This window comes from Chaetomium strumarium (assembly GCF_033439665.1).
Source record: "Chaetomium strumarium strain CBS 333.67 chromosome Unknown B0T15scaffold_1, whole genome shotgun sequence".
Lineage (NCBI taxonomy): Eukaryota > Fungi > Ascomycota > Sordariomycetes > Sordariales > Chaetomiaceae > Chaetomium > Chaetomium strumarium.
In genome coordinates, this window is record NW_026944429.1 from 2,209,822 (window position 1) to 2,234,833 (window position 25,012).

At 51.2% G+C, this 25,012-nt stretch overlaps 6 protein-coding genes and 1 non-coding gene across 7 annotated transcripts; 3 read left to right on the plus strand and 4 right to left on the minus strand.

The window, feature by feature from the left end:
• Window positions 1–587: 587 nt before the first annotated feature.
• On the minus strand, window positions 588–1,559 carry B0T15DRAFT_388352 (uncharacterized protein; the record flags this gene model as incomplete). Its single annotated transcript, XM_062864443.1, has 1 exon — window positions 588–1,559. The coding sequence occupies one exon, from the start codon at window positions 1,557–1,559 to the stop codon at window positions 588–590; it is 972 nt and encodes a 323-aa protein (XP_062725795.1).
• Window positions 1,560–2,876: 1,317 nt separating this feature from the next.
• B0T15DRAFT_488713 (mitochondrial ATPase inhibitor, IATP-domain-containing protein) lies at window positions 2,877–3,527 on the plus strand (the record flags this gene model as incomplete). The annotated part of the gene is made up of 3 exons (XM_062866534.1): window positions 2,877–2,995; window positions 3,285–3,416; window positions 3,488–3,527. The coding sequence occupies 3 exons, from the start codon at window positions 2,877–2,879 to the stop codon at window positions 3,525–3,527; spliced, it is 291 nt and encodes a 96-aa protein (XP_062725796.1).
• A 309-nt stretch (window positions 3,528–3,836) lies between these two features.
• Window positions 3,837–6,306, minus strand: B0T15DRAFT_21431 (Nsp1-like C-terminal region-domain-containing protein). Its single transcript, XM_062862713.1, has 2 exons — window positions 4,190–6,306; window positions 3,837–4,131 (listed from the first exon to the last, which is right to left on the minus strand). The coding sequence occupies exons 1-2, from the start codon at window positions 6,068–6,070 to the stop codon at window positions 3,940–3,942; spliced, it is 2,073 nt and encodes a 690-aa protein (XP_062725797.1). The 5' UTR covers window positions 6,071–6,306; the 3' UTR covers window positions 3,837–3,939.
• Window positions 6,307–6,830: 524 nt separating this feature from the next.
• Window positions 6,831–8,980, plus strand: B0T15DRAFT_546353 (uncharacterized protein; the record flags this gene model as incomplete). Its single annotated transcript, XM_062870155.1, has 4 exons — window positions 6,831–6,903; window positions 6,960–7,364; window positions 7,518–7,774; window positions 7,839–8,980. 4 exons carry the CDS (start codon window positions 6,831–6,833, stop codon window positions 8,589–8,591), a joined length of 1,488 nt encoding a protein of 495 aa, XP_062725798.1. The 3' UTR covers window positions 8,592–8,980.
• B0T15DRAFT_517138 (P-loop containing nucleoside triphosphate hydrolase protein) lies at window positions 8,708–10,864 on the minus strand. The gene is made up of 3 exons (XM_062868299.1): window positions 10,100–10,864; window positions 9,034–10,020; window positions 8,708–8,976 (listed from the first exon to the last, which is right to left on the minus strand). The coding sequence occupies exons 1-3, from the start codon at window positions 10,615–10,617 to the stop codon at window positions 8,943–8,945; spliced, it is 1,539 nt and encodes a 512-aa protein (XP_062725799.1). The 5' UTR covers window positions 10,618–10,864; the 3' UTR covers window positions 8,708–8,942.
• A 1,725-nt stretch (window positions 10,865–12,589) lies between these two features.
• On the minus strand, window positions 12,590–13,391 carry B0T15DRAFT_488717 (uncharacterized protein; the record flags this gene model as incomplete). Its single annotated transcript, XM_062866535.1, has 2 exons — window positions 12,590–12,783; window positions 12,836–13,391. 2 exons carry the CDS (start codon window positions 13,389–13,391, stop codon window positions 12,590–12,592), a joined length of 750 nt encoding a protein of 249 aa, XP_062725800.1.
• A 2,969-nt stretch (window positions 13,392–16,360) lies between these two features.
• Window positions 16,361–16,437, plus strand: B0T15DRAFT_t6. The gene has a single exon. It is a non-coding gene; the product is annotated as a tRNA-Ile (tRNA).
• Window positions 16,438–25,012: the final 8,575 nt, after the last annotated feature.

Consider the following 25,012-nt stretch of genomic DNA (forward strand, 5'->3'; position numbering starts at 1 on the left):
AATGCTACTCACTCTGCGGGTCTTCGTAGCGTGGTCTTGGGTGCGCTCATCTCCTCCAACTTGTACACATTGTGAACCAGGATGATTCATTTACCTTTAGGGTAAGCTACCGTTTATGGTAGCCCGGGAATTGCGGCACATGTTGACTTTACTACGAGCTATGTATGATACCGGGCCAAGTCAGAATGATTCATACCTCCTTTATAGGTTCACCCCCACAGCGACGACCAAAAAGCTTACATGCCACCACCGCTTTTGGTTTCTCAGAAATTGGATACCGGCTTAAAACCGACTCAGGAATATACCGAGTAGAAAATTGGAACTCTTCATAAGGACTCAGGCGAGGTCGGCACCATACCAAGTCTTCTCAGTCTCTCAGATATACAACAGTTAATAGAAGCTTAGTTAAAGAAGTCCACCACAATGTCGACCGGTGCATCGAGTTATGTGTTGGCTCGAGCCTGACAATACCAAGTCCCATGCCGCAGTTAATCGACGCAGTAAGACGACTACGCTGCCAGAAAATCAAAGTTCCCGAATACCGCTAACCTGGAAAGCGATAAATAAAGGAAAAGCTGGAAGGCGAATCAAGTGTAGATGATTCCCCCGTCCACAACATACGTCTGGCCCGTGATGTAATCCGCATCCTTACTGGCCAGGAACGAAACCAGACCAGCGACATCCTCCGGCACGCTAGTCCGGCCCAGGGCAATCAAGTCATCGCTATACTTCCTGATCATCTCGCCCTTCTCCTTCCCCTCCCTCCGCCCGAGCCCCTCGTCGATGAGCTCCCACATCTTGGTATCCACAATCCCGGGCGCGTACGCATTCGCCGTGATCTTGTGCTTGGCCAGCTCCATCGCATACACCTGGCTCAGCCCGCGCACCGCCCACTTGCTCGCGCTGTAGTGACCCATCAAGGGGAAAGGCTTGAAGGCGACGATGCTCGCCGCCGCGATCAGCTTGCCCCGTACCTCGCTCTCACCTTCACCTTCACCTCCGCCTTCTCTTTCTCCATATTCTTGGGAAATCATCTGCTTCGCCGCGGCCTGGAAACAGTAGTGCACGCCGGCGACGTTGACCGCCAGCATCCGCTGCACGTCCTCGGGCGTCAGCTCCAGCAGCGGCTTCACCTGCGCGATCCCCGCGTTGGCCACCATGGCGTCCAGCCGGCCGAGCTCCGAGACCGAGCTGCGGACCAGGGCTTCCACCTCGGCGGGGGAGGTGACGTCTGCGGTGTGTGCGTGAGCCCGGACGTCGCCCCCGGCGGAGGTTTGGATCTCGGACACGAGGGAGTCCAGCTGGCCTTGGAGAGCGGGGAGGTCGCTGGCGGTGACGCTGTAGCCATCCTGGGCGAGGCGCAGGGCAATGGCTCGGCCGATGCCGCGGGCTGCGCCTGTGACGATGGCTACGCGGTTGCGGGTCTGGGCCTGGAGTTTTGGAGAGGTGGTGATGGCTCGGACATGGTGCGAAGGAGGACTGGGCTTGTTGGTCCTGAGCCTGAGCGGGGAAGAGAGGGGGGAGAGACGGAGGGGGACATTGGCTCGATGAAGCAACATGGTGGTTTTTGATACTATCCGAAGTTGAAGATGAAATGTTTTGTGGTTGCCTGTATGTAATAGTGAGGGTCCTCACTTAAGAGAGGAATCTCAGGTCGACCGATCGTAGTAAAGGGTCGAACTGGCTCATTAGATAGCTGGGCATATCGGGATGGACCTCGTGGTGGGGTTACTACCCGCCGACGGGTGCCATCTGCAACCCGGGCATTGCCCGGGGACCTATTGGCATACGACCGCGGTCTCGATCCCGGGCTGCTGCCACTTACACAGTTGCCCGCACTGACACGGCAGCGTCAGGATGCGGGGTTCGATGGAAAGGTCTGGATCTCATCGCAATGCAGGGCCGAGAATGCGATGCTGGCATAGGTAACACGAAGTGATAAGCCCTTGCTAATCGTTGTCCGCGAGGGCGATGGGTGTAATGAGACGATAGAAGCCACATTGGGAATTCAACTTCGGGCCCTTTATTCCATGGAGACTAGGATCAATGAGCAACTGAAACCGAGAGTGTAATAAGGTACCTAGCTAGACAGTCTTGTCAACCATTAGTAGTTTGTGGACGTAACAAAAATAGACGGGTTTGAATTCTTCTCTACCTCGAGGGGCTCGACCGTCGAGGCTGGCTCCGGACCTCCGGTATCATCTACCGATGTCATCGGTCACAGGTCAGACCCAGGCTCCCTAGTGCACCCTGCGGCAACTGCACCGTGGGCAGGTCGCTAGCGTTCAAACTTGGGTTCAACGAGTGACGGGAACGGATATACTAAAGACAGTATAGGGCATGGCAAAAGCCGCGAGAACTCCCTCAATGCAGGCAGCGGTAGGTCCTCATTCCTCAAGGAGTCAAGACCAGCGATTCTCGGCGCATTGGCAGGTACGGCCTGCGCTCTCAGGCTTCAGCTGGTCTGTTTCTTGTCCTTGACCTAGCTCGAGGCTAGATAATTTGGAACTTCAAGCTGACGGCACTGAGGATGTGTCGGATTGACAGGAGTCGAGGGTGATTATTATACCCTGAGTGAGGTTATCATTTATATACATCCAATATAGGTACCATACAACTGTTTCTGCCTCAGGCATCCCGCCGTTCCGTCATAATCCGGGAGAAGAGTGGGCCCCGAAACAACGTCCAGCTTCCGGGAAAAGCTCTCCACAATTGGCGAGCTGCCCTGATCAGACCACCGCAAAGCTGCGACTATCACCTGCCATTGACCCGTGACACAAGCTTATTAGAGACGACTCGAGGTATAAGAGTCGCATTTAGTTCTTGCTCCCATACCGGCGATCAGCAAAACCACCCAACCACAAACAACCGACACAATGATGCGCACATCTATCACCAAGCTGGCCCGCCCCGCTCTGGTCTCGCGGACCTTCTCGACGACCGTCCGCGCCATGGCCGGCGAGACCGGTGCTCCGCCCAAGACCGGCGGCCAAGGGTGCGTTTTGTCCCCCAACGGAACACTCACTCTCACACATCTCCGGGGAGGCCGAAGCTGGGAGACGCGGGGCTTGGGGGAGGTGGTCATGGTGATATCCGGAAGCAGCGGCCCTTGCTCGGATATCACGGGCCAAAGCGCCGCCCCCCTCCAACAAACCCCAAAGGACCGATCGGGCCTTCACCCCGCAATCCCGGCTCTGCCCATCTTCCCAAGAATGAAACGAGGAATCACCTGATCCGGAGAGCTAGCCTCACAATGATGCTAACGGAGCATTTTGCCAAAACAGGGACGCCTTCCAAAAGCGCGAGCGCGCCAACGAGGACTACGCGATCCGGCAGCGCGAGAAGGAGAAGCTCATGGAGCTGAAGAAGAAGCTGGCGGAGCAGCAGGCTCACCTGCAACAGCTGTCGGACCACATGTAAGAGAACACTCGCTTCCCTGTATCGCAGGCGTATAGTGATCCTAATGCGCGGGTTCAACATCGGATAGTGACGAGATCACCAAGGATCAGGGCGGCGAGCAGAACTAAGTGTCTCTGTTCAGGCATGAAAAATGAAAAAGACGAAGAAGCCATGAACGATGGAAGCTATTCCGTATCCTCTCTTGTGAAAATAGGGAAGCGAAAGCGGAGACCAGTAAGCAGGGGCGTTTTGGCGACGAGAGGCTTGTCGTTGTTGGATACTGCGTGATGAGGACATCGCCCCCTGATTTCTGCATGTGCTCCAGCGAGGACATCTACTTCGTTCACCCTGTACAAGTACATATGCAAGTTCCGCCACCGAACCCCTTGTTCTCTGCAGTTATGACCTCCACCTCGACTTGGCGTGACCATACTCTTTTGCCTGGTTGCCGCTTAAACACACATGCACTACCCCGACTCATTACCATGGCAGTATGATCCCCTTCCTAATCCCTCTTGGCCTCCAAAGAACCCCATTCCTTCATTTGTACCCGCTGCGGTAGGACCTGTAAAAGCTCTCGGCCACATCTGTCTCGGCGCTCGAGACATTAGTTCCCATGTTGCCGCTCGCCTTCTGCGCGGCGGCAACCTTGGCCTGGAGTGCGGCAGCGTTGCTGTCGATCCATTGTAGCTGGGCCAGGTGGCCGTTCAAGACGCGCACAATCTGAGTCAGCTAAGACATATCAGTGTTAGCATTTCATACACCACTGCTATAGGGACGTGGGAACTACCGGATCATCAGGCTTGCTGCCCTTGCTGAGCGTGCCCGACATGTCATTGATCTCCTTGATCATCTTGGTCAGGTCCTTAGTCATGTCATCCAGCCGGTCTGTCAGCTTCTCCGCCAGCTTGTAGGTGCGCTCTCGCTCCTGGTCCGGACCGGCGACCTGCTCGTTGCCGCCGCCCTGTTTGGCGAACAGCTCGTTGAGGTCGGACTCGTAGCGGTCTAACCACGTCGTGAGTTCCTCCTGCTGGCTCTCCACGTTTGAGAGCTGGCGCTCGATCTCGCTGCTCGCCCGCTCCGCTTCGTAAGTGGACGTGTACAGCTTCTGGATCTTTTCGCCGTTCTCGACCAGTAACCGGTCCCACTCGGCGATCTTCGACGCCTGGTCCTTGAACTCCTTCTGGTACTTGGTCAGATCGGTAGCCCAGCGCGTGATGATCTCGTCCATCGTCTTGTTCTTCAGACGAGGTAATTGAGACGGCGGACCTGCGGTGGAGGCAGAGAACCCCGAAGTCGTGGTGCTCTTGCTATCCTGTGCCGGCGTGGCGGCTGTAGTGCCGGCGGGCTTAGTGCTCCCTAACAAGCCCATGGAAGAAGCCGCCACGGTTTGAGGAGCAGTTGCGGTAGTAGATCCAGTTGTTGCGGTGGTGGAAGCGGCCGGTGCGGCAGTCGACGTCGGAAAGAGCGAAGTTGTGGCCGCGGGAGTCCCTGAGGAGGTCGCGGCACTAGTCGTTGCCGGCTTCGACCCGAACAAGTTGGAAGCCGCAGGTGTCGAGCTAGCAGGGGCCGTGGAGGCGGGAGCAGTGGTACTAAACAGGCTGGGAGTCGCTGCCGCCGAGGAAGCAGCCGGCGTTGTGCTTGACGCAGCAGTGGTCGTGAGATTGGCGCCCGCGGCATTCCCAAAGAGCGGCTTCGCTCCTGCTGCCGGTGCAGCTGTGGCAGGCGTGCTGGTGCCGGGTGTGCTGGCCGCAGGTTGATTCCCGCCAAAGATTGGCGCGTTGCTCGTAGCTGATGTCTGGCCAGGCTTGGACCCGAAAAGGTTGCCAGCGCCCGCGGGCGTGCCATTGCCGGACTGCGCTTGCGGTGCGGAAGAAGCAGGGGTGGTAGACTGGCCAAACAGACTTGTAGTAGCAGCTGCGGTAGCCGCCGGCTTGGCCCCGAGACCGCCAAACAACCCAGCCGGCTTGGAGGCATCCGACGGGGGTGCGCTGGCTGGTGTGCCAGCCGGGGTGGTCGAGCCAAGCCCTGCAAAGAGCGGCTTAGCTGGGGTCGCTTGAGCACCCGCTGTCGTGGTAGCAGGAGTGGTTGATCCGAACTGGAATCCCGTGTTATTGAATAGCCCCCCGGTTGTCGAGGTTGTCCCTGCTGCCGGCTGAGAGGCAGTGGTTGCGGACCCGAAAAGGCCGCCGGTTGTCGCGCCCTGTGTGCCTGCGGAGGGAGCAGCAGTTGACGCTGCGGGCTTGTTGTTGCCGAAGAGATTCGGTGTTCCCGTGGGTGTTGCAGTCCCTGATGCTGGCGTCGAGGTATTACCAAACAGGCTCCCTGCAGGCTTGCTGGCATTATTACCAAACAAAGGCCCTCCGGATGACGCACCCGTGGTTTGCGCCTGCCCAAGCAACGGGGTGCTAGTCGTCGACGGCGTCGTAGTATTGCCCGCGTTTCCGAAAAGACCTCCAGACTGACCAGTACTCGCCGCCCCGCCAAACAAACCGCCCCCGGTTTGGGGCGTGCTTGCTCCGCTTCCAGCTGGCTTATTACCGAATGAAAACGTTGGAGTCGCTGATGTTGAGCTAGCAGTGCCGAACAGGCCCCCCGCAGCCGGCGCTGTTGTTGTCGTGGACTGGCCCGACGCCGCGCTCGATGATGGCGCCCCAAAGGTGAAAGACATTTTGGCGACCTCGCACGAGCAGTGGCTCGCTGTCTGGATAAGGTAGGAAGGTGGAGGTGCCGCGACTTGGTGCAAGTCGGAGCTGAAGCTGTCTCCAAAAGCGCGGTCAAAGAGGGCAGGGAGAACCGCAACAAGCAAGTCCCTTGGCGCCGATTGTGTCGTCTGCGACAATTGACTGGACCCGAATTGTGTTAAGCGCGCACCTAAAGAAGATGCCCGTGGTGATCGAAGGACACTTGGTTCTTTCGTCGTGCACCTTCTTTCTGTTTTCAAAGGCCCAAATCGGGCAGACCTCAGTGAACGAACGGACCGACTTTTGGCAGCTGCCAAAGCACGCGCCTCGAGAAAAAGCTTAGCCAGCCTCACGTTTGGGCAATGCGAAGCTCAGCACGCCACATGCCAAGTAAGGTTGTGGCTTGGTCTCTCTCTTAGATTGCTCCACAATCCACATGGATCCTGGCTTGCCGCTGGAATGAAGCCCACACGGTGGTCGATGTCACCACGGTCTAGACTCTTGGATGTTACACATGTGTGTGCACTAATACCCGATCACCGACGTCTGAAGTATTTGATCAGCCATAAAGTGCGGCCAAACAAACAGTTGTTTGACACTGGTTTGCACGACGTTTCAACTCTGCAGCGGGGCAATCCAACACCATTATCCCAATAAGTCCGCGTGGGGGCCGCCTTACCTCCCGGGCCCTTAAGCATCAGACGATTTCTGGCGGAAAACCGCTCGTGCGTTCTTGACGGCAACACGATGTCAGAACGGCGAAACAGCCTGTCGCCGCCAGAGCGGAAAGACACAGTTGATCCGGGTGCTCACGAGCTTGGTACTGCCGAATGCCATGTCCCCCGCTCCACAACTCCGCTAACAGCCCCTCAGCAGAGGCATCCGACTCCGAAGAGCACTACTCCGATGCCCGGTCCGGCCCAATGACGCCCTCACGGGCCTCACCCATCCCGAGAACCAGAGTCGAGAGGGTGGACGACAAGCCGGCGTACGGGGAAGTCCCTGGTACACAGGCCTACCGCATGAGAGAGGGGGACGCAGCGCCGGATGAGATAGCCATCATCCCCGACCCGAGCAATGAATCGGCTGCAGAGCCTGAGGAACCCCCGCGGTCCCCGACGCCCGGCGGGCAGCCCATACCCAAGACTGTGGTGGAAGAGACACCAGACGTCGAGGGCTCAGTGACGCACCCGGAGAACAGGCAAAGGCGCAAGTCGGATGCACACCCCGACCTGGTTGTCAAGGCCGACGGGAAGGTAGAAGGAGGCGGAGCTGCAAATGGTACGGACGCGTAGCATAACCTTTTTGTGCCGAGCGCTCACCCCTTGTCTCCTTTTTTTACTTTTGCGCCTATCCATAGTTTGTATTGACTTGTCCTTACCTGCGTAGATACTCCAATATCACCGTCTCCAAGTACTCCCACTACACCGACAGGCGCAAAAAGGGATTCTTCGCTTGCTCTGAAACAATCTCCGTCAAATCCTGGCGTCCCGGACCCTGAAGGCGCTGTCGCTGCTAATGAAGAAGGTAATGGTGGCGATGATGACTTCGGAGACGACTTTGACGATTTCGAAGAGGGTGGTGAAGACGGCGACTTTGGTGACTTTGACGACGACTTCCAACAAGCCGAAGAAGCTCCAGCACCACCACCGCCTCCTCCATCGGTCCCTACCGCTCCATCCTTCTCCTTCGTAAGCCACAGCCTCTTTCCCATTCCTTTTTGGCCCCTCTTGCTAACCATAAACTACCGTCAAGCCAATCCCCACCTTCGACGACCTCTCCCCTCCCGAAATACACTCGCTCACGCAACCCTACCTCGACGCCCTCTTCCCGCCGCCCGACTCCTTCCCAACGCTTCCAGCCCTCTCCGCAGAAGACAACCCCGTCTTCCTCACGCCGCGCTCCGCCTCGCTCTGGTCCCAGCTCGTCGCCCCGCCCCCGCTGCAGCCCCCAGACTGGATCCGCTCGCGCATCCGCCGGCTCTTTCTCGTCTCCCTGGGCGTGCCCGTCGATCTCGACGAGATCCTGCCCGCGTCCTCCAAGCAGAAGAAGCTTGTGTTGCCGTCACTACATCGGACAACCTCCACCGGTTCGCTGCGCAGGGCATCGAGTGATTCCCGCGCCAAGACGACTGCGGAAGGAGTGGCGGCCGGGGAAGTGAGCGGCGCACGGAAGAGCACGGGCTCACAAGCCGGGGGCGAATCGGGGAGAAGCAAGAGAACAGATGGCGGTGCTGGTGGTGGTGGTGCGGAACGGGAGAGGAGTCCGGAGCGGAATTTCGACCTGGTCTCGGCGCGGCAGACCTGTATGCTGACGGACGCGGCGCTCAACGGGATGACGGACGACGAGCTGCGGGAGCACATCAAGCGGCTGGAGGCGATGCAGGGCATGGCACAGGGGGTGCTGACGTACTGGCAGAAGCGGACGGACGAGCAGATTGCCGAGCGGGAGGCGTTTGAAGGGGTGATTGAGAACTTGGTCAAGCACGCCCGGAAGGTGAGGAAGTAGGGAAGCGGGGATGGCATAAATAGAAATGAAGAAGAGAAGTACGGCGGTCATAGTCACTTGCTAGGGACATGGCGGTGGAACTGCAGTCTGCAGGCAACGTCATGACTGCATAAGAATGTCTACAGACCCGAGGCTCCGTTTCCTTTTTCATCTACCAGTGATCGCATGAAGATAACAGGGCTTTAGACTATGCTGGTGCCCACCACATCCTTGGTCTGCTATGCGTGATCTCCCCGCCCAAGGTCATCTGTCCAGCTCGCAACCAACTCGTCACTAAAGAGCCACATGTAAATCAATCCCCTGATCCTTCATAAACTCATGGATTCTCACTGCCCTCGTCGAAGGGATATCTCATTTGGAGGTGCTAGGCTCGAGCGTGACACCACTGTAACGTCTGGTTAGTGACAACTAATGGCGTGTTGGATCCACCGCGGAAACCTACGCTGCGATAGTAGCCCAGCCGATCAGACGCCAGTGCTTCTCAATACGTCGGCTGAGAGCGACCTTCTCGCCAATGTTCGTGCATGCCGGGCTCGTGAGTTGGAGCTTGGCGGCGTCCTTCTTGATGGCCACAACCTTGGCACCGGTCGAGGTCGAACCGATGTTGACCATGATGACCTCGTTCTTGGCCAGCTTGTCGACCTTGGCCTGCTTGCCGTCTGCCGTCCGTACACCGAGCAGGCGGCGGAGGAGGTAGAAGTTGACCTCGATTTCGCTGTAGATCTCGGGCAGGCGACCCTTGAGACCCAGAACGAAACCAACTAGACGATCGGCACGGCAGAGGGTAGGGTCGATGCGGGTACCAACACCAATCAGGCCACCAGGGACGGCGTACTTCAGGTCATTGGCCTCCGAGTTGAGAGAGACAATGCGGCTGAAGATAGGCGTGCACTTTAGGTTACCCTTGTCGTCACGAGACACAATACCGGGCCTGATCTCGATTTCATCACCAAGCTTCAGGAGACCGTGCAAGATACTACCACCAGCGACACCACCCTTGAGCTCATCGATCTCGGCACCAGGTTTGTTGACGTCGAAAGACCGGATGACAATCATGTGCGGATCCTGCGAGAAGTCCCTAGGAGGGATAGGGATCGTGTTGACAATAGCATCGTTGATAGCATCGATATTGAACTTGAGCTGGGCCGAGATGGGGATGATAGGCGACTTGCCAGCCACAGTACCTCGTATGAACTTGAGAATGGACTCGTAGTGCTGCTTGGCGGCCTCTTCCCGCATGAGATCGACCTTGTTTTGGAGGATAATGATCTTGTCGAGCTTCATAATCTCGATAGCCGCCAAGTGTTCGGACGTCTGCGGTTGTGGACAAGATTCATTGCCGGCAATAAGAAGCAACGCAGCGTCCATGACTGCGGCACCTGACAACATGGTGCTCATCAGAATATCGTGCCCGGGGCAGTCCACAAATCTGCGATCAGTTAGACACCCGTACCTTGAGGATACGACTGTATATGGGTTGAGATAACGCCATAGCTGGGGGTACCTACGAAACGTGACGCAGTAGCCTGTATGTCCCGGAGCATCCTTCCCGTTCACAAGGAGGGTCGACCTCCTTCTCGCTCTTGTAGCTCCGATAACATGTTGGCCGAGGGCACTCCGGATTGTCACACTTGTAAATTTTGGCGTTGGCGTAGCCAAGCTTGATGGTAATATTTCGGATGAGCTCGTTTTTGAAACGAACGGTTTGGACACCAGAAATAGCTTTCACCACTGTCGACTTTCCGTGAGCGACATGGCCGATGGTGCCGATATTAATGGTCGCTTGCCGCGCAATGATCTCGGGCGTCAGGGGATTCAGGGCCTTGACGTCAAGATCTTTGGGGTCTGTCTGGGGCGGCAGTGGCGGTCTTTGAACCGCGGGCGCGGGCTCTGTCTTCTTGAGAGCGCTTTTGAGGGGCTTCTCGTTGATCTCGTTGTCCGAGTCGTGCTGCTCAACCTGGGACTCGTTTCCGGAGTCAGACTCGGACTCGATGTCGTTGCCGAATTTGTCGCCGTTGCTCGCCATGGTGAATCCGCGGGGTAACGATTTTTTCGGGCCCCTCCTCTTTGAAGTATTTTCCCTTGATGGGTTTCGGTCGGCTTTGGCGAGGTCGCGATGCTCGACTCAGAGATGGATAGGTGCGATGAATTCTCGACGTCGGCGGCCGGAAACAGTGGAGTGTCTGTCTGCGAGAAGACCGTTGTCGAAGTATGACTGCAAGTCGATATTTCTCACGAATTTCGTGTGCAGTCAACAAGCCTGCGACTCATCCTGGCCAGATGATTGTTAGCGCTGTGCCGCGCTAGACATATCCGGTTAGCGCTGTTTGCCCCACGGCTGGCTGATAAGGATGATAAAGGCTGGAGCAACCATATGCGGGACATGCCGAAGGGGCACAATACTTAGCTTCCCAGAATCTGACTTCATTGTTGTTACGAAAAAGGAAAGAAATATGTGGTGAGACTGCGGACTCGATTGAGCCAGCGACAAAGGAGCTTCGAGGTTCTGCGATGCTTCAACGATCCCCGGCCTCATCACTACAATTTACGTTCTATGAATCTTGTTACAAGGAGCCTGAACCTTCAAGCCTCACAAATTTCAGTCCAGAACAGATGCTGTTCCCCCTTGTGTAGATACTTGATGGCTGAGGCTACCTAAGGTAGGTACTTTTTATCGGCTCTCAACGAGATCGCACTCATCACAGAGGCTGGGCGTCGAGCAGCACCGACACCAATGTGAATCGGTGACCAGTAACCGTCGATTTCGAACATCCGTAGATTTACCTTCACAAATTAAAGCCAAGCAAGCCAGAAACCAGCTTCGCAAGCCTAATGATGCCGGATGTTGGGGCTGGAATGTTTGGCCTCGTCACCGGGGATGTCACGGGCTTTACAGCACAGGTATTCGCCCTTAAGGTAGTTCAACGAATGAAGGTAGGCTGAGTGACGAGGGGTGGCTCTGAACTACTAGTAGTTCCATGCTTCAGCTAGGTTGCTACCTTGCTATATGAGGCGAACCCGACATCCTCGAATCCTAGCCGAGGTGCGACTTGGCCAAAATAGTGCTCTGTGAATGGGGAGGTACTCCATGGTAAGAACATATACAGGGATGTACGCTCGTTCCTATTGCCCAAACTATGTAGCCCCCAAGAGATTACTCGAGTCGAGCGTCAATAGAGAAAGGACAGGGGTTCCTTAGACAGCTAGGCAGGGAGCTGGCCCGACCGATTTGGGAGGCCCAGCGAGTAGGGCACTGAGTATCAGGTGTCTGAAGTTGCGCGCCTGTCTTTGGGAGCAACCCTGCATGGCGGCATCCCTTGGCCAGTGGCTATGAAATATGAACGAGGCGGACCTGCAGCTTGTAGCGCCACACAAAGCTTTGAGCCTTTGACAAATCTGCGAACATAGTTCTAGCTCCCGTGGTTTTATCGGATGTTGGGCAGCAGGACATGAATCAGAACTCCCGTCTCGGGTTCCCTACGTGCTGATGTAGGGTCCAATGGTAGAAGTCAACCCTAGGCCGATGAGCGAATCTAGTGGCACCCTCACCAAAGACCGTGGTACAGTTGCTAAGATGATGTGAAGTTTGGGCCCCAAGTCACAAGGCTCGATACCTGCCACATTTTGTGCATGGGAAAGTATACATTATGCTGGGACTCCTAGAGTTGCCCCCCAGATATCTGATCTGTTTCAGGTGCTTGTTTATCAGCCGCTTTACTTCTCTCGGCCTTGACGGGGTTGAGGGCCTTGAGGACTGTACCGTTCAGCCATGAGCCATCACCTGGATTGGCGGTAGGCGTAGTTCTGAACAGAAGACAAATACCAGACTCAGCTTTGACGGGCCGTCGCTGCTCTGTTGGATGCAGGATTGAGCATCAATAAAGGCAGTTCAATCGATGCCGGCTGAGCCTGCCAACCAGGGGTTAATCTATGCTCCAGATCACCACCATTACTGTAGCCAGTACCTCTGTCCTCACGTTCTCCGCGTCCCTGAACTGTCAGAGCTTGTGCTTTATGGTGGGCTGTTGCCTGAAGTAGAGAGTGGTTCCGATTGCAACGGGCGCTGCTGTAGAAACGAAAACATCCGCAACAGCAGCCGGAGCTCCGCCAGCTCCAGCGCTCTGCATGAGGGAAAAGATACTCCCAGCTTGAACCTGGCCGATCATGGAGTGGAGAGCTGCGGCAGCAGAACCTGCGCTTCAGTTAATCTTATATCTTGTGATCATGACCGTTGATACACCCACCTGCAGCAACACCATCAGCGGTAAACCCCAGGCTTTCCAACACAGGCACCGTCACCAGGTGAGGAGCGAAGAAGACGACGCCTGCAACGATAAGGAAAGCTGTCTGAGCCGGATGGTCGTCGATCCATTGGACGATTTCCTTAGGCAGGATGTCTTGCGGAACGCTGAAGACCTTCTCCGCCGCAACTGCGACGGGCAATGCGAGTGTTTTCGCAATATTCTCAACCCAGTCCTTTGCCGCCTGCGATAGTTTGTCCCAGTCGACCCGTGAGACTTGCTGATGGAGGTTTTCGTATGCTCCGTTGACGGCAATCTCCGTATTCTTGCCAATATGATCTAGCGCTTGAAGCGTTCCGTTTGCCGCGCCGAAGGAAATCTCTCCAGCTTTGGCCATGCCGATGCGGACAGGGTGGTTAGGGTCGAACTTTCTGCCCACATCCTTGCCCCAGCCATCGAGGGCAGCGCCTGCATTCTGTCCAAAGCCATTCAGGTCGTCATGAATGGCTTTGCCTGCAGCGGCCATTGCGCGGCCGACATTCCGGAACCAAGCACCCATGGTGTTGATAATCGATGACGAAGCCGATCTGTGATTGGAAAAGTTGGTGACTGGGAACTGTTGAATCGCGGAAGTTTTAAGACTCCTAGTCAGTGCCAACCCTAATCTCTTTGAATCTTAGTTGTGTTACTTAAGTTAGGTTGCGTGGCAACTGGCAACCAGTGCCAACCACAAGGTGGTGCACACACAAGATGCTTTTTAGCGACATCTTCTTATCTTCGTTGTTGTTCAAAGGGGGCGGTTGCTTGTCCTCAGAGCGACCAGTTTTGGACCCTTTTGAGCGGATAAGGAAGATTTATGGGCAAACTGTCACAGCGTCTTGTGCGTTCCAGCCCAACCGCGCTAAAATCTACTGAATCCCGTGCCGTTGCGGTCCGGCGATGGCCTCAGACGCACCGTTTCCACGTGTTGTCCTCGAGTTAGGTATTCATATGCTACTTCACTACACGACACCCAAGCGTAACTTAAGTTTCACTTCCTCGGACTGATAACCCTTCTATAACCCAAGTCCTTGGATCGCATCGATTTCGAGCATTGTAACCGTGCGTGTCGCCCAAAATACTGAGAATAGTGCTTGATGCAGTCAACAATCGTCAGATACACGGGCAGTTCCAATCTAGCTGGGCTCGCTCCGTCCAACGTTGAGCATTCGCACATTTCAAAAGTGCCGCATCATCGCCGAAGAGGTGGGCAAAATCAATGAACGTATTCATCCCATGCATTCTTTCAACATCCCAGAACCAGATTTTTGCCCACCACATTCACCATATTTTTAGCCCTCTTTTTCGATATTGCAACGCTCAGCAGCCGATGGGCGGCGAGGGCTGGTTGATTAGCACCACATCCGTCATCCCGGTGATACCTTGATTGCCCAAAGTGGTCGCGTCGTGTAACTGGAAAGAGAAGGCCAGGCAGAGTGATATGGTGGCTTCCAATCTGCCGGACTTTCGGACGGCTTGGCAGTCTGCAAGAGTCTGCTCACTCTATCCCGCTATACTAGTACCCTCCCAATCTACATAGAGTGTTGCTCTACAGCTTCGTCTGCTAATTATTATAAGTATAACGTACATGATAAGCGAGCGACGCAGATAAGCGAGCGACGCACTTTCAGTGCGACGCGCCTCCTCTAAACTTTTCCACCAAATACCACCGCAACAAGCCATGCGTAGCCCCTCAAAAGAAGCCAGGCTTCTTTTAGCCCTCGAAGCTATCAAACAGAGCGAGAATCTCAGTATCTGGGCGGTAGCCAAGCTATACAACGTTCCAGAAGCAACGATTCGCCACCGGCGCAAGGGACGTGCTGCAAGACGCGATATTCTAGCCAACTTGCGTAAGCTCACGGATCTAGAAGACAAGTCAATAGTTCAGTATATAACTGAGCTATCTACACACGCATTCCCACCTAGATTAAGTGGTATGGAAGATATGGCCAACCACCTACTACGCGAATGCGACGCGCCCCTTGTCGGCAAACGTTGGGCTTATAACTTTGTCAAACGCCAGCCAGAGCTCCGTATATGGTATATACGCAAGTACGACTACTAGAGGGCTAAATGCGAGGATCTATAGGTCATTAGCGAGTGGTTTGCACTTTGTGACGAAACCACAGGCAGTCCTGCCTCTGAAAGGGTTCGCCGGTCGAAGGTAACTGCTGGTCGGACTGTAGGTCTCGGTGAAGCCAAAAGGTTCACAACAATGCTTGCCGCAATGTCTGCACAATAGGTATGGGCTATTGCTTGTAATATTGCTCACTGGAGAACTCCCAGAGTCCTCCATAACGAATGACTATATACCTAGCCGATCCTGTTGGCTCGCCGTCGTTCGACGGCTACCGTGGTCTACCTTCGATCGCCTTGGGTAGGCGGCTACCCAAGTCTATCATGATCGCTCTCGCTCGCCGGCGACCCTGAGCTACCCAGGTCGTCCTTATGCGGCCGCCTGCGGCTTTTACCCCTGCTGATTGGTTCTGCCTGTTTCCGCTGTGCCCTACCGGGTCTTGCTATATGGTTGGTTCGTGATACGATGTCCCCTCTCTACGTCTTTCGTCCCGAAAGACCCAGGTTTGCCGGACATTCATACTTTAGCGCTAACACTCCCGGTTCCCGTTGTAAGTCCTTCTGTTGCCCTAACCTTTTCCCTGTTCCTTCCGCCATGGCTGATCCTAAGGATTATAGTTCCCGTGACTTGAAGCGTGAGCGCCGTGCTTTCGCAACGAAAATCGAGCGAACGGGCTTTGAAGTCGCTATGCCTTGCGAGCGTTATTAGAATACAAAGCCCCAGAGGCGTTATATAATAATAGAGGGGTCGAATAAGTGCTCGAACTATATTTGGGCGGGCAAGAAGTATAGTAGGCCTAATATAGCCAATGCATATAAGTATTATGCTCGGGGTATTTTTACTTGGTGGTTAATAGGTGGTAGTACTATCTAATTTATCGGAGCAAGAGAAAGTAGCAAAGGATATTAAGGAAATAGAGCGGGTGCTAGCTAAGACCCTAAGTCGTTTATCTTACCTTCGCTCTTAGTAGTGTTTCCTCTGCGAGCGTAGGGTTAAGATATTCTGTTGCGGAATAACTCGTTTGGAGGAAGAGGAAGAACCTGATTCCCCGAAGCCAATGTCGGAGGAACAGTCGTTGGTTGGCCAGGTATAAGTATTAGGTGCCGCTAGTATAGTTGATTGGGAGGCTATAGGCGTTATATCTTATAGTTCTGCTGGCGCTATTCCTGATTCTCCTAGGGGTGGCTTCGACTAGTTGCTCTGTTCTCTGGGTGGTAGTGGCAGCGAGGTCCCTGCTTCTCCTAGTTCTAGAGGTCCTGCTCTATCCGGTAGTACCAGGGGTTTATAATAGTGGTCAGGTCTTGGTTGCGCCTGCTATATATGTCGTATTATAGTGTGGCTGCCTATAGCTGCTCTTTCCTGCCTGGGGTTCTCAATCTAATTCTTATTGCCTGTTTCCTAACAAATGAAATGGCTTAGTAGTACAGCTTGGTTATTATACCTAGACGAATGCTCTAGGAGGTTATAGGTTCAAATCCTATCTACGCCCCTTCTCTATATAAGTGGCTTAACCGCCGGGTCGAGCTATTTATAGGGAGAAGATTTTTACGCTTTCTTCTTCTCTGGCCGATCTGGATTCTGTCGATAGAATTCCTTTAGTTTTTCCGTATAGCTAAGGTATTCTACTGGCTCCTATAAGTTATCTTCTGGTCCAAAGTCGAGCTATTTGATTAGGTACTCTAGCCTTCCGTTAGCTATTTGCGAATCTAAGATCTCCTTAACGTCCTATTCTTCTTCTTTGTCCTTGGCTTCGATATCTTTTGTAACCTATACGTTCTTAGGTACTGGTTCGAGGAGCGAGATATAGAAGACGTTAGTATATAACTTTATTGTTGGTAGTAACAAAAGTCGGTAGTTAGATGTCGAAATTCTTGCGTTAATCTTGAACGGTCCAATCTTTCTAAAGTCGAGTTTCTGGCTTGGCCGTTTCATTCTCAAATTCTAAGAAATAAGGTAGGCTATATCCCCTCTCTTAAGGCGAGGTCCCTCGAGCCAATGTTTGTCGTAGTACTCCTTTATCCTGAGCCTAACGAGCTCGAGTTCTTCTTTTAGCATTGTATATAGCGTATATATTTTCTCTGCCTTGACTTTTGCCCTAGGCACTATAATATCTGGTCCCTGGCGTAAATCTGCTTTATAACTAAAGTTTGCGAAGAACGGAGTAACCTTTGTTATCTCTATTGGCGTTGTATTGTACGTAAGCTATGCCGCTGGTAGTAGATCAACCCAGTCGTCTTGTTAGAAGTTGACGAACGTTCTGAGATATTGTTCGACGATCTGGTTAAGCCTTTCTATCTGGCCATCTGTCTACGGGTGGTATGCTATTGAAAGCTTGCTCTTCGTACCCAAACGCTTTATAAGCGCTTGCCAAAACTTTGATGCGAACTTAGTGTCTCGGTCTATGATTTATTCCTCTGGCCATCTATACACTGATATAATATACCGGTAGATTGTATCCGCAAGTTGCTCTGCTGACTATGATTCTTTATACAGGAAGAAGTAGCTCTACTTAGTGAGTCGGTCAACTATAGTAAGAATGCTATCGTACTTTGTTCCAGTAGTCGAGTCTTTCGAAAGTGGTAGTTTGGTAATAAAATCTATTGTTACCGAGCTCCATGGTCGTTCTACAACTGGCAACGGCTCCAAGAGCCCGTATAGTTTATACCGTGCCGTCTTGCTTCTATTGCAGAGGTCGTATTCCTATACAATAGTCTTGACTCTGGTCCTAAGTCCTAGGAAGTCGTAGTATTGCCGAACCTTGGCGACTGTTTTGGCGATTCCCATATGTCCTCCGAGTTTCGACTTATAGATTGTCCTGATTAATTCCGTTTGATCCTATAGTGCGACGTAGGCCTTGCTATTATACTATAACGCTCTATCTCTCTAAGAGATACCTACCTTCTCGTCTATATCGTTCTACTTCCGGTCTTAGAAGTCTTTTCCTAGCCGTTCTTCCCTAAAGATTACGTAGCATTCTTCAAACGGTTGCAGGGGTTATATACCGGGATCTTCGTCCTATTATAGAAGCGTGTCGTTATCGAGGTCTTCTATCGGTTAGGGAGCATACTATAGGGAACCATCTGGCTATTGTTAAAGTAATAATGGCAAAGCTTCTAGTTAGCTATTCCTAAAGTGATCTAGCCTCCTGCTCAATGCATCTGCCTATACGTTTTCTAAGCCTTTCTTATAGTTGATTTTGAAGTTGAACTCTGAAAGAAATTCTGCCTATCGAGTCTGTCGTCCGTTCAATACCTTAATAGTAGTAAAGTACCATAAGTTCTTATAGTCTATATAGACCTGAACTTTATAGGTTATACCGCTAAGGTATAGTCTCTATTCTTAAAAGGCCTCGATAATAGCTAGCAGCTCCTTATCGTAGATTAGGTAGTTAAGCTATAGTCCTTCGAGCTTTTTTAAGAAGAATACAATTAGGTATAGCTTCCCTTATTTGTCGCGCTAACTAAGTTGTCCCCCGATCGTATAATCGGATGCATCGGTTTCCACCTCAAATGGCTTCCATAGGTCTAGTAACTAGAGCACTAGATCGGCAATAATTATATTGCGGATCTTCTAAAACGCTTATTTATGCTCGGCTTCCTACCGGAACTCGATATCTTTCTTCGTAAGTTCGTGCAATAGTCGTATAAGGTCGCCAAAGTTCCTAATAAACATTCAGTAGAAATTGGCGAATCCAATAAATTCTTATACCTCTATCGTTATTATTGGTTGTGGCCATGTTTTAATCGCTTCGATCTTCGCTAGCTCTATCCTGATTCTACCAGGCGAAATTTTATATCTAAGAAACACTATTTTTATAATATAGAATTCGCTCTTGTCCTTGTTGACTGACAATTTATACTTATAGAGTGCGTTTAGTACTGCCCTTATATATTCCTTATATTCCTCGAGTATTTTGGAGAAGATAAGGATATTATCTAGGTAATAGACTGCGAATCGGTCGAGGAATAGGCGGATCGTATAGTTAACGACCGCCTAGAAGGTTGCCGGTGCGTTTATCAATCCGAAGGGCATTATAAGGTATTCGTAATGGCCGTAGAGAGTACAAAACGCTGTCTTCTATTTATCCCCTTCCTTAATACGAATATAGGCGTACGCTATTGGAAGGTCGAGGCAAGTAAAGTAACAGGCGCCTGCCAACTGGTCTCAAAGCCGCAAGATAAATAGCAAGGGGTACCGGTTCTTTACTATCTCTCTGTTCAGCTGTCGGTAGTCTATATATATCCGAAGCTTTCTATCCTTCTTTAGAACAAATAGGACTAGATAGCCTGCCGGTAATATCGATAGTCTAATATACCCTATCTTAAGATTCTCCTTAAGATATCTCCTTAACTTAGCATCTTGTTTTTCGTTAGTATAGTATACCTTAAAGAACTTTAATTGGGCTCCTTCCTTAAGTTTGATTTCGTGATCCCAAGGTCTACAGTCTAGTAGCCCCTTAAGATGCTTTGCTTCGAACGCCGGGTGTCCTTAGTATTCCGCTGGGATTTTGCCTGTTTCTACGTTCTTCTCTATACTCCGGTAGTACGAGAACTTGTCTCCGGCCATAATACTAGCTGCTTCCCTCTAGGTAACCTAATCCTAGAATTTAAATTCTCCGGTCTTATCGATTGAGATAATAGCGATTTCGATATCGTCTATGTCTCTCTAAGCCGTATAAGGGTATCGTCGCAAGTAGCGTTGTCTCTAGCCTGGTCTTGCCGATTCCCGCTGTTCTTCCTAGTGACTGCCGCCTCTTCCTAAGTCCGTAGTGCGCTGCCTAGTACTGTCTATCTCTTGCGGTGGATCTATAGGGGCCGCCTTCCGGGGCGATCTTCCCTACTGCGATCTATCGTCTGCGCTTTCTATCTCGTTAGTCGGATATAGCCTCTATTCCCGAGGTCGTAGGTGGCTATCTCCCTTCCAACTAATGTCTGGGTTATAGTCTCGATACTATAGGCGTCCTAGAATTATATCCTTCTTAGGCCCTATTTTAACAATGTCAAATACTACTCTAGTGGTTTTCCCTTCTACCGTAATCTTAAGTAGTTCTATTTCCTATTATACCTATTAGGTGTCGAATGGTCCTTTAACGATATACTGTTTCTTCTTGATCCTCTACGGGATCCTAAGTCGATTGACAAGTATTGGCGAGATAAGGTCGACCTAAGATCCTCTATCTACTAGTGCCAATATTTGGAATCCTTTCTAGTATACTATAACCTAGATTCTATTATCGGGCTTATTATTCTAAATCGCAGCGGCTTCCTTTTTGTTCACTAGGAGGTTATAGATCCTTTTCCTTGTATAGTTCTTCCTACACCTGTAGATCTATCGTTGTTATAATGGATTTAGTGGTTTCCGGGCCCCTTGGAGGGCCCTAAGCCATTTCCTAACTCCGTCCTGGCGTCTGGATAGGCGTCCCTATCCTCCTGTGCCTCTTGGTTGCCGTCCTATAGTCCAAGTCTCGGGAGTTCTTCGAATAATTGTCGAGTTTCGTTGGCTCTTCTTCCTTCCTTTTATCGTTCGTAAGGCATCATCTATCTTCGTGTATATATCTTGCGTTCGTAATGCTCTTAGAGCTTTGCTTATATATGGATTAAGCAATCCTGGCTCTTGCACTATCGAGCGCTATTAGGCCACCGCTAGCAGTCCTCTGGCTAGGTTCTTTATAGTATCACCCTAATTCTATCGTATGCGTTAGTCCTCTTGACCTTCTATAGGAACTAGTCGGCGCCGGTCCCTATATCCTAAACCTATAGGACTAGTCGAGGTTCTCCGTTTTGGTCGGTAGGCCTATCGGGCCAAAAGTCGTTATCAAATTTTAATCGAAAATGGTATCGGCATTTGTACGCGATATACTAGAACCATAGGACGTAGATATAGTTATATCGCTAGGGTTAGAGTCGAAGTGCGTCTTGTTTATAGGGTTCGTAGCGTGGGCCGAATCCAATCTAGATGCGCACTGCGTTGCTATCCCTGATGCCGTTATACAGCTTCTTATTCTAAAAAGTATCCTAATCTTATAGTTCCTGCCCCTTAAGTCTTCGCTAGTTCTAGGCCTTCTGGTATTCAGCCTTGGGGTTCTTAATTCTATTATTCCCCCTGCCCTAGCTTAGGTCCTATGCTAGTCCATCCCATAAGTTCGAGTAATGCTTTTCCTAGACCCTGACTAACTTGGCCTTGACAAATTCTAGTTGGCTTATAGCCTAAGCCTTTTCTTCTGCGAGTCTTCGGGTAATTATTTGAAGCTCGGCTTATTCCTCTTTAGCCTTCTAAAGGTGCTAGGCGAGAAAGATAGGGTTTGGGCCAATAGGTTTGTTATCCGATTGTTATATCCTCTATTGACCTTCTTTGTTCTAGGTCAACTGGAATCCCCAACCTTCCGCGAGTTATAATACTGCGGCGGCAGCAATATTGTAGCCTATAATAGGTTCTTCGAATATAACGTAGGGGCTATTGCTTCCTGACTAAGAGAAGTTATTAATGCTTCCTTCGGCTATACCCCGGTCAATTGCGTTGTTAAAGTCATCCTCGGTATAGCTTGCTATAGCTACTTCAACTACGCGGGTTGACTTGTCGATCGTAGTATTTTCCTTGCCGGGCACCTGCTTCTAGTTCTTCTTGCTATGGCATTCCTACTTAAAGTGCCTTTTCTTGCCGTAATTGAAATAGGTGGCCTGGGACTTGTCCTTACGTCCTTTATCCTTACGCTAGGTGGCGTTTATATCTATCGGACCAGTATAGGTGCCATACGATATGCTAGGGTACTATTGCTTCTTTTTGTTATTGGCCTTGACAAATATAGGCTGCGTTCTACGTCCCTTGCGCTGCTGGCGCCTAGTATAAATTCGGTCGTCAATACAGATAGCTATAGCAATATATTCGTCAAGCGTATCGGGTCGGTCCTTTTAATATAGTTCATCCTTGACTTCTTCCTTCAAGCTATCGTAGAACAACTATATAAGACCTTCGTTATTGATCTTATACCGAAGTAAATCCTAGCGGAACTATATAGTATAGGCGGCCACCGACTTTGTCTGCCTTAGGCGTACGAGTCGCTCCTACGTATAGAGCTTCTTATTATAGTCTCCGAATACCTTCTGAATTTCCTGCTCAAACTTATCGTACGATTTGAAGATTTCAATAGTAAAGTCGTCCTAAGCATCCGTACTATTGGTTAGCTAATCTTTAAGGGTAGGCTTAAACCATCGGAGTACCTTCCCCTCGAGCTACAAGGAGATAAATATAACTTTGGCAGATTCGTCTATAAACTTATCCGGGTAGTACTTGAGGTAGGCCCTTATAGATATAAGGAATCTAGTAAGTCCTTCTTTGTCGCCTCCGTACTTAGGGGGTGCTTCGAGTTTGGCTTTGTCCTTGGGCTTGCTATTGTAGGCCTCGTTGACGAGCTGCTATATATAGCCGTTTTCGGCCTCAAGCTGGGCGATTTTGGCGTTAAGAGCCTCGAGAGCCTGCTGCATTTGGCGTATAGTTGCGGCCTGGCTCTGGGATTCCAGGGTGCTAGGTGTCTAGGGCGCCATAATGGTCGGTAGTACCTTCGATCTGAACTATGACAGAGTCAAAGGGAGTGAGCAACGTATGACGAAACCATAGGTAGTCCTGCCTTTAAAAGGGTTCGCCGGTCGAAGGTAACTGCTGGTCGGACTATAGGTCTTGGTAAAGCTAAAAGGTTCATAACAATGCTTGCCGTAATGTCTGCATAATAGGTATGGGCTATTGCTTGTAATATTGCTCACTGGAGAACTCCCAGAGTCCTCCATAACGAATGACTATATACCTAGCCGATCCTATTGGCTCGCCGTCGTTCGACGGCTACCGTGGTCTACCTTCGATCGCCTTGGGTAGGCGGCTACCCAAGTCTATCATGATCGCTCTCGCTCGCCGGCGACCCTAAGCTACCCAGGTCGTCCTTATGCGGCCGCCTGCGGCTTTTACCCCTGCTGATTGGTTCTGCCTGTTTCCGCCGTGCCCCACCGGGTCTTGCTATATGGTTGGTTCGTGACACACTTGTATAGAATACTAGGGCTAAATATAGGATTATCGATGACAATGTCTACAACTTTGATAAGACTAGGTTTATAATGGGTGTTATCTTTGCGGGTATAGTGGTTATAACCTCGGATGGGCGTAGCAAGGCAAAACTAGCTCAGCCTAGTAATCGGGAGTGGGCGACTATAATCTAAGGAGTTAACGCCCTTAGCTAAGTTATCCCTCTGTTCATTATCCTAGCCGCATAGTACCACCAGAGGAACTGGTACTGGGAGTGCAACTTACTACTTACCTGGCATATTGCAACTACCGATAATGGCTGGACTACTAATGCAGTAGGTCTAGATTGGATCAAGCACTTCGATTACTATATGGCACCTTGAATAAAGGGCATATACCAGTTGTTGATCCTCGACGGCTATAAGAGCTACTACTCGATCGAATTCGAGCTTTACTGCAAGGAGAACAACATTGTTATACTTTATATGCCTCTATACTCTTCCTATAGGCTCCAGCCTCTCGATGTTGGCTGCTTTGGGCCACTTAAGCAGGTATACAGTCGCTAGATCGAGGGCTTAATACGCATGTATATCAACTATATTAGCAAGCTTGAGTTCCTCTATACCTTCCAAGAAGCCTTCTTTGCTTCTATAATAGAGAAGAACGCATAAGGTGGCTTTGCAGGGACTGGCCTTGTGCCATACGACCTAGAGCGGGTGCTTTCTAAGCTAGATATAAAGCTTCGTACGCCAATACCCCCAACCTCACAGCCTAGCACTATATAACCCTAGGTCTTCCAGACACTATATAACTTACGAGAAGCCGACGCACAGTCAACGCTCATCAAAACTCGCATTACAACCTATCAAAATAGCTTCCCAACTTCAATATTAGATACTGTAGACCAGCTTGTCAAGAGTATAATAGCTATAATGCACCAAGTGGCTCTCCTTCAGTCAGAGGTCTCTTTGCTTCGCAAGGCCAATAAGGCACTAAGCAAGCGCCGGCGTACTAAGAAAACACGTATGCAGCTTGGAGGTTCACTTACTGTACAAGATATAAAGGATCTACTAGATTAGAACGCCGTAGGTAGGGAGGCAGTATAGGAAACGCAGCCGGATAGTAGCGGTTCAGAGGGGGCTCGTATGAAGGTTTGATGCTATAAGGTATACGGCAGGCCTGGCCATAATGCTCGCACTTGCCAGGAGGCTGTAGAATTATCTGATTTATCTATGTCACGAATTAACCAACGGCAGGCTACAGGGCAGATGGCCATATATAGGGACATGGGGACGTCCCGAGCCAATCATTTGAACGATCAGGCGGACCAGTTAGAGACAGGCAAAGGTGCTAAGGTGCCAATAGCACTAAGCACTCTGCAGGACATAAATAATCAGAGTGATCAGGGGCATATCACGATAAGCACCTAGGTGCTCATCCAAATCAAAGCACTAAGCACCTAAGAAGATAGCTAGTATATAGTCACTCGTTCTAAAGGACTCTGGGAGTCCTCTAGTAAGCAATATAAGCAGTAAGGTAACCCTACATTACTATACAGACATTGCGACTTGCATTGTTATAAACCCTTTAGCTCCACCGAGACCTATAGTCCAACCAGTAGATACCTTCGACCGGCGAACCCTTTTAGAGGCAAGACTGCCTATAGTTTCATCATACGTTGCTCACTCCCTTTGACTCTGTCACGGTTCAGATCGAAGATAACATCGACCATCATAGCGCCTTAGACACCTAGTACCCCAGGATCCCAGGGCCAGACCGCGACCATGCAGCAGATACAACAGGTCATCGAAACCCTTAACACGAGGATTGCCCAACTTAAGGCTCAGAATAACAACATCCAGGTTCTTAAGACTCTTAACGATAAGATCGCTTAGCTCAAGGCCGAGAATGGCAATATGCAGCAACTCGTCAATAAGGCTTATAACGGCAAGCCTAAAGACAAGGCCAAACTCGAAGCACTCCCTAAGTATAGAGGTGACAAGGAAGGACTTACTAGATTCCTTATATCTATAAAGGCCTACCTCAAGTACTAT

Excerpts from the sequence above, each read along its gene's own strand:
- B0T15DRAFT_21431 (XM_062862713.1), bottom strand. The coding sequence starts at position 6,070 with ATGTCTTTCACCTTTGGGGCGCCATCATCGAGCGCGGCGTCGGGCCAG. Across the intron at positions 4,132-4,189 it reads GCAGCAAGCCTGATGATCCG|CTGACTCAGATTGTGCGCGT; the intron begins GTAGTTCCCACG and ends GATATGTCTTAG.
- B0T15DRAFT_517138 (XM_062868299.1), bottom strand. The coding sequence starts at position 10,617 with ATGGCGAGCAACGGCGACAAATTCGGCAACGACATCGAGTCCGAGTCT. Across the intron at positions 10,021-10,099 it reads AGGCTACTGCGTCACGTTTC|ATTTGTGGACTGCCCCGGGC; the intron begins GTAGGTACCCCC and ends AACTGATCGCAG. Across the intron at positions 8,977-9,033 it reads GGCTGGGCTACTATCGCAGC|TGGTGTCACGCTCGAGCCTA; the intron begins GTAGGTTTCCGC and ends CAGACGTTACAG.